The sequence below is a fragment of the Neltuma alba genome, unplaced genomic scaffold, assembly GCF_004799145.2.
Source record: "Neltuma alba isolate B1F8T4 unplaced genomic scaffold, ASM479914v2 tig00012745_pilon, whole genome shotgun sequence".
NCBI lineage: Eukaryota > Viridiplantae > Streptophyta > Magnoliopsida > Fabales > Fabaceae > Neltuma > Neltuma alba.
In genome coordinates this window covers 181591-196210 of record NW_021637161.1, presented here as the reverse complement: position 1 = coordinate 196210, position 14620 = coordinate 181591, and the positions used below count along the sequence as shown (strand labels likewise).

Genomic DNA, 14620 nt, shown 5'->3' with positions numbered 1-14620 from the left:
GTGGGCACAAATCAACATGTTAAAATGTTATTGAAAAATGCACAAAACAATTAAACAGGTCATAACTAAGATATATATATATTTTTATAAATAGAAATAGAAAGCTATTGTTTATGATCGCGTAACCTAATGCAAGTTTAAACTTAATTTCATTAATCCGTTTACGGAACGACCGATCTTAGGGCCAAGCATGGAAAAGTTAGGGCCGCACAAACGGAGAGATATTCCTTGTGTATTTCACACTTTTTGTGGAAGGACTCTTGACTCTGCAAATAAAGTGACGAGGCATTAAGGTTGAGGGCTTCCCGTATTCAACTTCGGCTACAGAAAGCAATGGAAAAGCGAAAAAATACTGCCCAGATAGCAACCTATCATTACTATGCACGGCCTTGTTTTAATTATTGCCAAGCTCTTGTCATTATCACTCTTGGCTTTACCCTGTTGCCCTTTTATCTCCCTCTCTGTTTTCGTCTGCTTAACCAAACTACATGCTCACTTTTCTTTTAGCATAAATATGAAGCAACAATAAAATTGGGGAACTCTCACCGTCTCACGTGAATGGGAAAAGAGTAATAAAATTTGAAGTAGTGTCGTTGATTATGATTATTCAAGCTCTTTCATATGCTTATTCCTTTATTATTTTCGTTAGTATTATTATTCCATTAAGAGTGTCCACGGGCCAAAAAATTAAATATAGTTTAGGAGTGTCGCCAGAAGTAGAATCGGTGATATGTGTTGGACACAAAGACCCAACCCTAACCTCAGGTTGGCACCTAAAAACCCCCCCCCACCCTTTATTTTTTGAACTTTATTAATACTACAATTATACTTAAAAAATAAAAAAAAACTTATATCAAATAAAAAAATGTGGCCAGTTGGCAGGCTCATGTTGGCTGAAAACTAACACTGTTATCGTATGAGTGGAACTCGTCCCGAGTTGGCCCAGGTTACCAGCCTCTATCCTCTAGTTCTTGCTGCACGGCTATATCTACTGTCAAGAATGATGATGAGAAGGACGATTATTTTAGCAGTCGCTATTAAGAGCGTGTCTGGTTTACATTGGAAGCCACTAAAACCCATGAAAGTTCCAATTGAAGAATACCGTTTGATGTAATATCTAGGCGACGGTCTCTTGCGATATCTCACCATGGTGGGATTTGTTTATGATCTCTCATCTTCGCTCACAGAACTCAAGTTTCATGACGCATTTCTCCGCTCACAATAAACAGCATTGAGTTCTTTTCACTGTGGCTGCAATCTCTCCAAACGATGCTATCTTGATTCTGCGTCAGTGGAAGTTCCAATTGGTATTTCCTGAAAACAAAACTTCCTGTCGTATCCATATATGCATCACAAGCACTGTATAGATATTACCAAATCAACATTTCATTCCCTTTGGCTTCTTAACATAATGAACTTTCTAGTGATTTGACTTGAATCGTTAATATTAGCAAGTCATTTTGTGAAATTCAGTGGTGCATGTTTATGAATCATCTCCAGAAAATGATCACATATCTAACTGGTTCACCTTGAGATTACAAGGTTCACAGTAGAAGTAGTTTTCATTGAAGTTAATTTGGGAATATAATGATGTTATAGTAATTTATGAAGAAATCAAAGCTGTGCATATTTTTTATCAACTCAATAACACACTTGGGAATAATAATAAAGCTTTTAGGGTCTATTTGGTATGAGGGAAAATGAGAAGAGGCAAGGAAATAAAAGTTTAATAAACTCAATTTAAAAAATTGAAAAAGTGGGATTAAAAACTTTTAATTAATTATTATTATTATTTTATATTATTTCATATCTTTATTAAAATTTCAAAACCCCATTTTTTAATTTTTTTTAAATAGAATTTATTAAAATTTTCTTCCCTTTCTCTCTTTTTATTCCCCCTACCAAACAGTATCTTAAAATTACACGCGTGCAGAGATTCTAACGAGGAAGAAAACTTGCTGCTTGTGACAATATGCATGTTAGCCTAGTCGGGCTTCAAGTTGTGAGCGGATAACGTGGTCATCGTTGTAGGCGGCAAGTTTGAAAATCACGCCTCACGCATGATATTTGACAGAACATCATCATAGTTAATGACCTTATTGCGTGTTAACAGCAAATTGTTTTGGTGATGACACTACTGACCATGCTTAAATAAAGTTTCAGACTTCAATTTGGTATTAAAAAATTTGTGTGCGTCTGTTTAGTAGTATAAAAATTTTAACAAAAGAGACCTTATGGTCTATTGCTGGTTCGATGAGGCTTATATTGACAATTTAATTTTGTTATATTAAGAAAAGTATAACTTATTTATTTTTTTAAAAAAGATACTGTGCTTGGTCCTAATTGTAAGGGAGTATGATGTTTTATCTGAACATAAACATTTCTTGTGAATAGGATAGAGAGGCGCACTTCTATTAATTTATACAATTTACTGTATTGTTTGACTGCATTTCATTTTTAGTTGTTTCTCTCATGTAGCTATTAAAATACTGATTCCTCTTACATACAATAAGATATAAAAAATAATACTCTTTCTGTCTCTAATATAGGATCCAATTGTTAAGTTGGTTTTAATCATAAATATAAGACCCATTTATCATATTTATCAATTTTTTCTAAATTACTCTATGGATACTTCCTCAATTATAATCAAGTAGAAGAGGGAGGGGTATTAAGAAAGATGATTATGGTGTTTTAAGAAAAGCGTGTCACATTTCTTATAATTAACTAACTTATCTAGTTTCTTTAATCTAATTAAATTAATTAAATTGGTCTTATATTAGGGATCAAAAGAGAACCCGAACGACATAAGAAACATCGTCATGTAATATTTTATGTTCTAAATATTAATATTTACGGAATTATTGATAAATTCGGAAATCATCATAATTTTTGCTGGATGCGGGCAAGCGTCACTGCCAGTTCATTGCATCTACGAACTTACAACGTTTTGGGTTAATTTTGGAATTAGAGAGAGAAGAACAATGGGCCGCTATTTGTTTATTTGCATTTTCATACAGAGGACCCAGCATAGTCCGACCACCGATAGTCTCAATTCTCAAAACTTCTCTCTCGTCCCATATGGCTCGCATCGCATGGCTCTCCGATCAAGTTCCGTTCGCTGGGGATTTGCATCTCTGATCAGCCTTCTCGAAGAGATAATTCACTGCAGTGTGAATCGGCGAATTTTCAGACGAGGTAAGATTCTTAAAAATCCTTGCTTTGCCATTTCGCTCTTCTGTGGGAATTCTTGCCAAGGAAAAGGCTTTCTGCCGATTGGGGTGGAGAGAAGCCAAATTAGTCTGGTAATGTCGCCTTATTTAGGATTTCTGAGTCGGATCGTGTTCGTTTCTCTTTATCTGTCGATTTTTATGGGGATGAAAACTGTGGTTTCGAAAATTTAAGAGGGTTTTTGGTTTGGCTGTTTCATGTAGATGGGACCTGGGGTGGGATCAGCTGGCCCAGCTGAGGTTGTGGTCAAGAGCAGGAACTCCTCGGGTTGTTTAATTGTTAGAAAGAAAGGAGATGCGTTGCCTGGTGGGATTGGTTCTTCAAGCTCTCAGAAGCTGTATGATAAAAAAGTGGCCAGGAGACATAGTGTAGCCTCGAGTGATTCAGGATCAAGCGATGAATCATTGATGCCTCCAAGCAGAAGAATGGGTCCTGAGACTGTTTTCGCCCGCAATGGTTTGACTGCCTACCACCAGGGTATGGTTGCAGGGAGTGAATTTGGGAGAAAGAGGGATAGAGTGTCACTAGCTAGGTTTAGCAAGGACCTCCTGCTCAATAAGAATGGTTTTGAGGAAAGGGAAATAAAACGGAATAAATTGGATGCATATGATTCTGATGAATATGATGGTATTCATGTGGAAAAGACACGAAGGCATTTCGAGGATCACGGAGTTGGTTTTGGTGGAGGAAGGCACATGGGATCAATGCATGCAGGTAGAAGTAGCATTGAAAAGGAATTTGATCCCGGGTCAAGCAGACCCATTCTTGGCAAAAGAAATAACCCTCATTATGACAGGGCTAGTGGCTTGCATATGGGAAGTGATTTAGATCATAGCAGGTTTAAGATGGATAGGGATGGACCTCAACTTCCGATACCCTTGCTGAGAGAGAAGTTTGGTGGCAATGGAGATGAATTCATTAGGATTCAGGGGAAAAATGGTGTTTTAAAGGTGAGGGTCGGTAAGAAGGAGATGGGTGGGCCATTAGACCACTATGATCACTGCAAGCATGTCGAAAGTCGACAGAGTTTGAGGAGCGAGGGCGCTGCTGCTAAGAGGAAAGATCTGATCCATTCTTCATTGAACTTGGAAACAGCACCAACTGGGAAACCAGGCTTAGTTCTTAGGCAGGATAAAAAGAAGATAACACCAAGAAAATCATTGTCAAGTAAGGACAGTAAAGGTGGCGCATTGGATTCAGAGAACAGTGACACATCATCAAACCTGGGACAAAAAAATACTGAAGCTCGCAAGTCTATGAAGAGGGCAAGTTCTGAGGATGAACAGACTTCTTTGCATGAAAAGGTCCCAACCACAAGAACAAAAGAAGGAAAAGCCAGGGGTGGTAGTGGCACGGAGAAGCAGAGACTACGAGAAAAAATAAGGGAGATGCTGCTAAGTGCGGGCTGGACAATAGACTACCGGCCTCGGAGGAATAGAGACTATTTAGATGCTGTTTATATTAATCCAGGGGGAACAGCCTATTGGTCTATCATCAAGGCCTATGATGCGCTTCAAAAGCAATTGGCTGATGTTGGTAAGGAGATCAAGCCCAATGGAGATGGATCTCCCTTTGCTCTTTTTTCAGATGAGGTGCTCAGTCAATTGACAAGGAAAACTCGGAAGAAGATGGAGAAAGAACTGAAGAAGCAGAGACATTGTAGTGAGAGTGATAGTGAAAGGGAACCTCATACTAAGAGATCTGCTGGCAACAAGCATCCTATTCATAGTTTTGAATGTGATGGCAATGAAGAGAAATTAAACTCCACTGTAAAGCAGGGGACTAAGTCAGTGAAAAATAGGATGACTGAAAATGCTATTTCTGGTGCTAGCTCTAAATCTCATAGTCCCAACCATCAATCAAATGAGGGCTCAGAAAAACAACACTCTGGATGTGATCCCCATCTGCCTTGGAAAGGAGAAGTAGAAAGCATGGAAGACGTACTCTCTTAGTTTGCTGTTTTGACCAGGGGACTCGATTCAGAACCTGGCTTTGTTCTATATACAGAAAAACTGACAGCGCTTTCTTGGTTCTAGGCTGTGTAATTAAGCCAAAAACTGTAGCGTCATAAGTAAAAGCAAGTAATGCTGGAGGGATGGATGACAAGAGGTGGACTCATTGTGGCTGCTGTATTATAATTCTCACTTGTGGCTGCTATAGTATAATCCTCACTGTTTGAAAGACAGATTTGTGCTGGAAGCAAATTGCACCAGTCATTTCAATACATATATTAAGATTCTGGAATGTCTCTTCTACAATGCCAGATGGGTACATGGGATAAATAGATATCTCACTCCCACAAGCACACCTTCATGTTTCCACCCGTCCATACCTCCTCCTCCTTGTTAAATCATCGCAATCTCATCCAAGTGGATCCTTCAGAACTATCTCATCTTGTGGCTGGGTGGAACTCTCCGGTTCGCCTACGGCAACCTCACCAGCTGATTCATACCTGCCCCATGCTCTTTTTCCTTCTTCGAGGATTTCTATCACTGATTTTCTTTTTTGTAATTTATCAAGAAATTTGAATGCTCGTTGGGTCATCTTCATGACTAGGAACTGGAGAGGTAATAGTCGAGGAAACCAATGTACGGGTCAAAACAAACCAGGATGGTTTTGGTTGCTGATATTAGAACTGGTTTACCCCTCCTTGATCATATGCTAGATTTTAGTACTTTCGACTCAGTTCTCATATATGTTGGTGGCTGCTTTGCATTTTGCTTGGCTTCTTTTTATCTATTTTATTCCCATCAAGGTAAAATAGTGCGGGAATTTAATTTTTCTTAGCTGTGGGTTGAAATTCTAATCACCGGCAAAAGTCAGGTTGAAGCAAGCCCTCCTTAGCACTTGGGTTCTAATTTTGCTGTAATATGAGCAGTTTAAAATGTAAACTGTTTTTTCCCCCTAAAAACACTATACGTTAGTTTGCATTTCCCATATTCTTAGTTTTCTTCTGTGCTTTCGGCGTTCACTTGCTGCTAGTTAAGTAAAATGCAACCAAATTATAATGGCCCTGCATTTTTTTTTTTGTGGGAAAATTATTTCATATGATCTCACCTAATTTTTAATTAGGTTTCATTGTTTTTTTCCCCCTTATGATCAAATTCTTGTAATTTTACCTAATTTTAGTCCTTAATTAAAGTCTCAGATGATTATTATTTGGGAGAATTAGAATAAAGGATCTGTAGAGAAAAATATTTGGTAAAAAAGATTATAAAAATTAGAATTGTTTTACAGGACCATATATTAAAATATAATTTTAGAAAGACTAAATTGTCCTTAAATAATCCTTCTTTTTTTTTTTTATTACCACTAATCCTTCTATGTTTTCTCTTATTACATTTCAATTATGTGATAGTTAGTGAGTTTTCCCCCCCCCCCCCCCCTTGGTTGGCCTCTACCCCATTCCACACAAAATTAGAAAACCCTTGGGAACTCACCCATGATGATAAAGGCTTCTATGCATTTTGTGACGAACTTTTATCATCTATTAGTGATTGCTTTTTGATATCTTTGGAGCAAGTTTGTTTGTTTTACCCCATTAATATTGTTTCGGCCCGCTAAGAAATAAGCAATAAGAATTAGTTTTTTCTTCTGTTTCTACAATTGCAAGTCATGTATATATTTGTAATTAATTTTACAGTACGACCTCAGGATCTTCGCGTGTTTTGTAGACATTGACTAATGTATATGAGTTTTAGAAATCAATAGGCAATGGATAATTTGAAAGCAAAGTCTGTGATGATAGACTTTGGATTACGAGTGACAAATGGGTCTGAATGTTATCTTTTGAAATGATTCTGAATGTCCTATTAATTTTCTTCAAATGCATAAACCATCGAATGAAAACAAGAGCAGAAGAATTGTCAAGAGAATCAAAGAAATAATAAAGAAGGGGACATGGGTAATTTGGTATTTAAAATATATATTTTAACATTTAGTCCTTTAAAATAATTCTAATTTTTATGATTTTTTTACTAAATATTTTTCTCTACAGGTCTTTTGTTCTAATTCTCCCTTATTATTTCACCTGATTTTACGGAAGTATAGTGAAAAATTAGATGAAATTACAAAAACCTAATAAAAAATTATAAATACACGATTAAAAATTCTATTGACGAGTTTTTTTTTTTAAAAAAAATCAGAAGTTAAAATCACTTTCTCCTAACCAGTAAGTAGGGGGATGCATGAAGCCCAAATGCCTACTGAACCTGAAAAAATTGCCCAATTCAATCCGAAAAAAGGAGCACGAAAAAGAATGGACATCTTTGGGCTAGGCATTTTACAGGTAGGGCTGGGTATCGGGCAAGACATGCTACCCTGTCCATTTGGCCTTACTTGGATTATATATATATATATATATATTATAATTTATGAAATAATATTAATATATTACATTTTTTTATCCAAAAAAAGTTATCTCCCTCCTATTAATTTATTATTGTCATATGTCTGTTAATTTTTCATTTTAGAAGATCTAATTCTTCTAAAGAAGCAATGCTATCTTGCTTTTAATTTGTTCTTTGTGAGCTTTATTGGGTATATCTTATTGTAATGTTGGCTATTTATAAGTTAGTTTTTCCCTATATGCCATTAACAACTTTCTCTGTTAAAGAATGGAGTTCATATATTACATATTTGTATAACTCAATAATTTTGAATATTTATACATGATAGAAAACAAGATTGGAGTAGGAGCAGGGAAAGAAAATTGGTGTTTAATTATTTGAATTACATGTTTTATTTTTATTTAATTTATATTTAGTTATTTTGTTTTAATTTTTCATGAACAAGTCATATGATGAAAAGAAATCTTTTAGTTGTATGGACTACTAACTGTATTGTATTATGTAATAAGTGTTTGCATATTAAAAGTGGTTATATTAAATTATTATAAGATTATAAGATTTTTTATTTTTCTTTTTACAATTATTTTCACTCTATTTTTATATGGTCTATATTATTCCTATTAGCCCATTACTTCAGTTTTAATATCTTTTTGCAATCCTTTAGGTAACATTTAATTTTTGCCACTTGAATAGATAATCAAACTTTCATTACATTGCCATCTCCCACCCTCAATACAATATCTCAATGTGCTTCAACCCCTCTTTAATTTTTTTAGATGTGTTATTCTTTTCTCAACTTTCTGGAGATTGAAGCAAACTGTTTGAATTTCAAGACTTTAATTACAATGTTAAGAGTTGTTTTATTCTAAATGGATTATGAATATTATTTATTTAGATACTCCCTTCGTTCCTTATTATAAGAGACATTTGATACTTATGGTATGTTCCTATATATAAGAGACACTTAAAAGTTGTCTCTATTTTTTTGTGTTGATTTCCTATTTTACCCATATTTATTATCTCCAACTCACACTCTCTCTCCTTCCCACTTCTCTTTCTTTTAATAATTTACCATTGTTCTCTCTCATGCTCTCTCTTTATTAATGAGGGTATTTTTGAAAAAAAACATTATACTTTTTATACATTATTGTTCTTAATTAATTTTAATTTTTTTTATTAACGTAATTCGGTTATTCGTCTCTTATAATAAAAAATAGAAGAAGCATTTACTAAGATTTGTTTTGAATTATTTATCAGTAAATTTAACGTGTAAAAATATAAAATTATGAAATGTAATTTTTAAACATAGGCAAAAAGTTTTTTTTTACGTAATATCAGCATATCATCATTATTTGGACAGCAAAACTTGTCCCTATCCAGTTCAAACTAGTCAGAGTTTTTACAGGCAGGACCCGACAGCGGGTTGTAAAATTCAATTCGCTCAGGGCATCGAGCAGTCCTGTACTGCCTTGCCCATGTACGCCCTCATTGTTGGATAAATGTGCATCACTCCCTCTTCCCCTGTGACGCCTCTCTCCTCCTCCCCTAAGCCAGGTACATCGTCGTTCTTCCTCCTCATCCCACTCCTCCTCTCAACACGTGAACAAAATCTTCCAGGAGGCGCAAAATCAACCGTTTTCAATGGTGCAGAAGGTCGACGCCTCCCATAGTGGCTGGTGTGGGTACTTCCGGTTTCCACAGGCTTTCTTGAAAGGTTTCGACGACGATGATTGTGGCGCTCACAATAATTTTGGCCAGCCACCATTGCAAAGCGACTGGATGAGGGGTAGTTCGACCGCGAGTTGGGGAAGGGAAGGAGGGAGTCTACAGAGATGCCTATGGTGCTCGCATTCGCAGACAGGACCTGAAAATAAATATTTCATGCTCAATGCACTCAACCGATTTTTGGGTTCGGAAGAAAATCAAATAAAAATGATTTCAAGACACACAAAATAAATATATAAATATAGATGAGAAGAAATCGGACTTGGTACTCCCCTGCCTAAAATTACATTTCATTTTACTTTTCGAAATTTGTTTTGCTTTTATTTTTGAATAGTTTTGCTTTTCCTTAGAAAAGCAACATATAAAGTAGGATTATTCCTAAAGTTTTGAAAGTAGGTTTTGATTTCTTTAAAAAACAAAGTAGTTCAAATTTTTATTAAATTATAAAAATTAATAGTTTAAATAAAAAAAATTAACGGATTAAAATCTAATGTAAAAAATTAAAATTAAAATAAGAGTAATTTGAAAGACTAAAAATTATGTTAAAAATAAAAGATAAATTGTTTTTACCTAAAAAAAGGAAAATTTTTTTTCCTGTATTCTGTGCCGCTGCCTTCGTCGTTCCCCGGCTTCTCCCAAGTGAGAGCCACCGTCTCTCAGTTTACTGGAAGAGCCAAAAGAGGAATAAAATTTCTGATCCCGAGAGAAGGAGAAGAAGAAGGATACAGGCCGGCGAGGGCATATTTTCTTCTTCAACGAGGCTTTCCTGTGTAAGAAAGATTTGCTGCCGCCATGTATTGACGTGCTTCTTGTTGTCTTGTTACAAATGAGTGAAAGCTGTTTTCTGCTTCTTTGGATTGAAATTGGATTTTAACCGCCTATGCATGTATTGCTACGTCGTCTTCAAATTTATGAACTTCCATTCGCGGTTGTCCTTTTGATTCCATGAACATCTTGAAATGTTTGAAGTTCTACCCTTTTTACTATATCTTGCATAAAGACTTCTATTGTTCCTCACTTCTACTTCGTTATTTGATTGGACCAATAATTCATTGGGAAAAAAATGTAGACCTGCTGCTCCCGCCAGAACAAATATTCCCCTTGTCTATTATCACTTATTTTTGCGTTGACCTCTTCCCAACCAGATAAACTTAGTTTTTCCTTCTGGATTTTCCATTAGGATGATTCCTCCTTTTGATTGGGTTCTATATCTTCACCAAAGTTTCATTTGTTTGTTATTTTCTTTGTCTCTTCTCTTCTGTCGAAGAGGGAAAGATTGAAATCGTAGTAAAATGTTGCACCTATTTTATATATGCATTCCGTGATGATACCTGCCAATTTCTTTGATCAACAGCAAAAGTGGAAAAATATGTTGTAATGAGGCTGCTCTGAAGATTTTGCTATAATGAAGCTGTATTCAAAGGCAGAAGTGCATGAAGCTATTAACAACTTAAGATAACAAGGCTTCATTCTTGTCCAACTCCTCTCATTGCTTTATTTTTTGCTAGATTGCTTTTGATTCACCAACTGAATGGAGCTATCTGCAACTCCTAGTCTTCTGAAATGCCCTTCATCTCTGCTTCCTAAATATAGAGTTTGGATTTTCCAGAGAACTCTTCCTCCCACTTCCGCACGTTTCCACCGCTCCATCTATTCAGTGAATCACCGCCATCTCATCCGAATGGATCCTCTCAGAACTATCTCCTCTTCTGCTTTAGCGGAACACAACAGTTCACCTATGACAACTTCAACTAATTCAGGTCTGTTCCAAACTACGTTTTTCTCTATGACTATAAAACAGTTGCTCAACATTTTGGAACGCGCAGATGATTTTTGTATATTTGTCCGGTCATCTTCAGGAGCGAGAATTGGAGAGGTAAAAAGGGTCACGAAGGAAACTAATGTATCAGTCAAAATAAACCTGGATGGTTCTGGGGTTGCTGACAGTACTACTGGAATTCCCTTCCTTGATCACATGCTGGATGTCAGTAATATTAACTCCTTTCTAGTTTTATACTTTGTTTTGTTTCTTTTCAAGGTCTGCAATGTGGGGTTGAAAGCTTGATTGATTTTGGATGCGTACTAGAGATTTATAGAGAAAAATACACCTAATGGAAAAAATCTTAATTGTCAGAACCTGATCATGGATTTAGAAATGTCAAAATCATAATTGAGAAATGAATTTAATGGCCATCGAGTTATGAAAATTGGCAGGAGGGTGTATTTAACAGTTTGGAAACTAAACTTCCTTTTTTTTTTTTTTTTTCCCCGGTGACATAAACTTTCTTCTGATTGTTCAGCAACTTGCTTCACATGGGCTGTTTGATGTGCATGTGAGGGCAACTGGTGATACTCATATTGATGATCATCATACGAATGAAGATGTGGCTCTTGCCATTGGAACGGTACTACCAATAGCTACGTGATTTAATATGCTGGCTTCTGTAGTATGCATCTTTTTGAAACTAAATTTATTCGCTATCCAATGTTCAAGATCTTACGAGACTGATTTACAAGTGTATTTGTACATTTGATTTCATCCTTTCTATGCACATGGCATCTAAGCGATGGTGGCAGTTCTAATGATTACATTGCATATTTCAATCTTTAAATGGGGGGCATTTGTGCATTAGCTTGGACTATTTAAATCTGCATTCATATACTATTAAAATTAATAAGTTTGAGTTACTTTTGTCTTCAGGCCTTACTTCAGGCTCTTGGTGATAGGAAAGGTATAAACCGGTTTGGTGACTTCTCTGCTCCACTTGATGAAGCACTAATACATGTTTCCCTGGTAAGTTTGTTGCATACGGTATTTTTATGATTAGTTAAAGGTTTAAGTTTGACTAACGTATATGTGTGGTCAAAGTGTGAAGCTGGTTGAGGGTAGGACGAGATTATGACGAAGTAATATCAGACAGAAACACCTTTTAGAGAGGGCAGGGAAGAGAATCTAAAATATTATCCATATAACACTGCAACTAATTACATATGGACCAAACTCCTAATACAAAGATAATTCATTCCCGGATGTCTGTAAGATAACTCCTACTTCTCTATTTATAGTCAAGACAACAACCCTGAGAGACAATGATAACAGAGTGGAAATAACCAAGAAAGATAAAATATTGATACCAGCCAGAAAGTGGATAGCAGTTAGAAAGTGGGGAAAGCGTACTGCAGTTAGAAAGTGGGGAACTTGATTCGTCATAACATACCTTTAACTATTCATAACTTCCAGATCTCCTCGAAGCCTGACATTACCACGTCTTCCTCCTGTAGGTGGAAGAGGCCTTGTGTGAGAAACAGAGTACTCCTACTCCAATGTGATAAATAGACTATGAAAACGTTAATGTCATAATTTTGGTAAGATATGCAAAACTTTAACATTTATGTTAAATATGTTCAACAATGCTTATCAAGAAGTTCCAGTGGCTCTCAACGTTCCGATGTTGTTAGACGATAGGAGTTCCGTAAGCTGTTGTTCTGAGTCTTTACTCATCTTGTTCGTTCAGTGTGCAAGTCCATTTTATTCAGCCAAAAAGTTTTGATGGCCAATCTAACCACATTTATGATATATTCTCCCCTTATAAGTTAATTTATGGTTCACTAAAGCAATTTGCTCCTATCTTTTTCAGGATCTATCTGGTCGCCCTCATCTTAGTTATAATTTGGACATACCCACTCAGAGGGTTGGAACATATGACACTCAGGTTGTGCATAACTCTTTTCTTCATTTCTTAGTTTCATCTTTTCTAGTCCTTGTTTCACTCAACCACAAAACCAGAGCTTCAAATTTATAGCGGATTACAACACTTTAGCTGGACATGTGAGCTAACTGTAAAATTGTTTGGCGGTCAATGCCCTCTTACTTAGTTCTTTTGCTTTGTGTTTTAATCTTTCATGTCCTAATGCATTCTTGGGACATCCTTGTTTGTAGTTGGTGGAGCATTTTTTCCAGTCCTTAGTGAATACTTCTGGGATGACGCTTCACATTCGGCAGGTAAAGAGTTTTAATTTTCATCATATTGTATAGCCCATCATTAGCATTTTTGTGCGGTGCTATGAACATAGAAACTCGAGGCTGTGAATATTCTGCTGGGCGTCTTTGCAAGCATATTGGGTTGCAAAATAGAGATTTCACTTTATATATTTTAGATGCATCGACAATGCAACTTAACTTCTCTGTTATGTAATCACTATGCCCAGAGGTATGCATATTCTGTCGGACAATAAACTTAAGGTGGTCTTTATTTCACTTTTAAAATCTATTAAGTGAATAAATGATTTTTTATTTGTTTAATCTTTAACACAGCTTGCTGGAAAAAACTCCCATCATATCATTGAGGCCACCTTCAAAGCTTTTGCCAGGGCTCTCCGCCAAGCAACGGAGTATGACCCCCGTCGACGTGGGACTGTGCCAAGGTCTGGTATCTGTGAAAATGATTTTCTTTATTTTTCACTAAGACGAAAAGTACTGGATTATGTTGACCTGCCGCTAAGCTACTGTTAAAACCGGTTTAATGTTTATCCTGATTCACCGATGTCAGGATGATCTCTCTGCCGTAAGATCAGTTGTTTGATTCTCTATGTATTTTCTGATGATAGCTTTGTTAAAAAGAACGAAGCAACTAATTTACTCATATTTCAAGTCACTTATCCCAATTCATCGAGAGATGAACAACGCAATTCCTGTTTGTTCTTCGTTGGTGAAGATAATGAGACTCAACAACCCATGTAACAAATTTTCTGGACTGATCATCGTTTTGTATATGCAGTTCAAAAGGGGTTCTGTCTCGTACTTGACAGTTGACATCTCTGGGGAATAGGGATGATTGGAATGAGCTGCCAATATTGATGGTTCACCACATTACTCGCTTTGCGGAAATAGTTACCGTTGCCGGAGTTCGTGAACTATGTAACTTAAGTGCTGGAAGGGGAATGATTTATAGTAGCAGTAGTATTCTAGCACAGTGTTGTTTAGTTGTTCATACTTTTGAAGTATTAGTAATCGCTAGGACCTGACCTGTCATTTTGTCATTTGTTGACTTGTTTAGGAGAAACAATCTTTGCTGGTATGAGTTGAGTGCTTTGTGAACAACATTGGCCTGTTGCCGAAGGGTTTATACTGAGAACAAAATTATTCTAGTTCAGTTTCATTTATGTGTTTATTTATTTACTATTATTTATTTTGATTTTTTTTGGGAGGGAGTCTGAATTTAGGAATTTAATGAATGAATTTATTCTTATACCCTCGTTGTCTCCTTTCGTTTGTTACAAAATAGAACCAAATCATATACTATTAACAATTAACA

The 14620-nt window shown here is 36.1% G+C and overlaps 2 protein-coding genes across 5 annotated transcripts; both read left to right on the top strand.

Annotated features, from left to right (window-relative positions):
* The first annotated feature begins 3047 nt into the window (after positions 1-3047).
* On the top strand, positions 3048-6008 carry LOC114730599 (uncharacterized). The gene is made up of 2 exons (XM_028917697.1): positions 3048-3198; positions 3435-6008. The coding sequence occupies exon 2, from the start codon at positions 3435-3437 to the stop codon at positions 5181-5183; it is 1749 nt and encodes a 582-aa protein (XP_028773530.1). The 5' UTR covers positions 3048-3198; the 3' UTR covers positions 5184-6008.
* Positions 6009-9870: 3862 nt separating this feature from the next.
* On the top strand, positions 9871-14490 carry LOC114730606 (imidazoleglycerol-phosphate dehydratase, chloroplastic). Of its 4 annotated transcripts, XM_028917713.1 has the most exons (10): positions 10055-10075; positions 10660-10768; positions 10915-11065; positions 11165-11289; positions 11606-11710; positions 12007-12099; positions 12944-13018; positions 13246-13308; positions 13621-13730; positions 14084-14490. In XM_028917713.1, the coding sequence occupies exons 3-10, from the start codon at positions 10987-10989 to the stop codon at positions 14109-14111; spliced, it is 678 nt and encodes a 225-aa protein (XP_028773546.1). In that variant the 5' UTR covers positions 10055-10075; positions 10660-10768; positions 10915-10986; the 3' UTR covers positions 14112-14490. The 4 variants fall into 4 exon arrangements, with proteins under 4 accessions (XP_028773545.1, XP_028773543.1, XP_028773546.1 ...); XM_028917712.1 differs by lacking the exon at positions 10660-10768 and having other exon boundaries at positions 9871-10099; positions 10814-11065; XM_028917710.1 differs by lacking the exon at positions 10660-10768 and having other exon boundaries at positions 10039-10075; positions 10814-11065.
* The last annotated feature ends 130 nt before the right edge of the window (positions 14491-14620 follow it).

Excerpts from the sequence above, each read along its gene's own strand:
- LOC114730599 (XM_028917697.1), top strand. The coding sequence starts at position 3,435 with ATGGGACCTGGGGTGGGATCAGCTGGCCCAGCTGAGGTTGTGGTCAAG.
- LOC114730606 (XM_028917712.1), top strand. The coding sequence starts at position 10,837 with ATGGAGCTATCTGCAACTCCTAGTCTTCTGAAATGCCCTTCATCTCTG. Across the intron at positions 12,100-12,943 it reads CACTAATACATGTTTCCCTG|GATCTATCTGGTCGCCCTCA; the intron begins GTAAGTTTGTTG and ends TATCTTTTTCAG. Across the intron at positions 13,731-14,083 it reads CGACGTGGGACTGTGCCAAG|TTCAAAAGGGGTTCTGTCTC; the intron begins GTCTGGTATCTG and ends TTGTATATGCAG.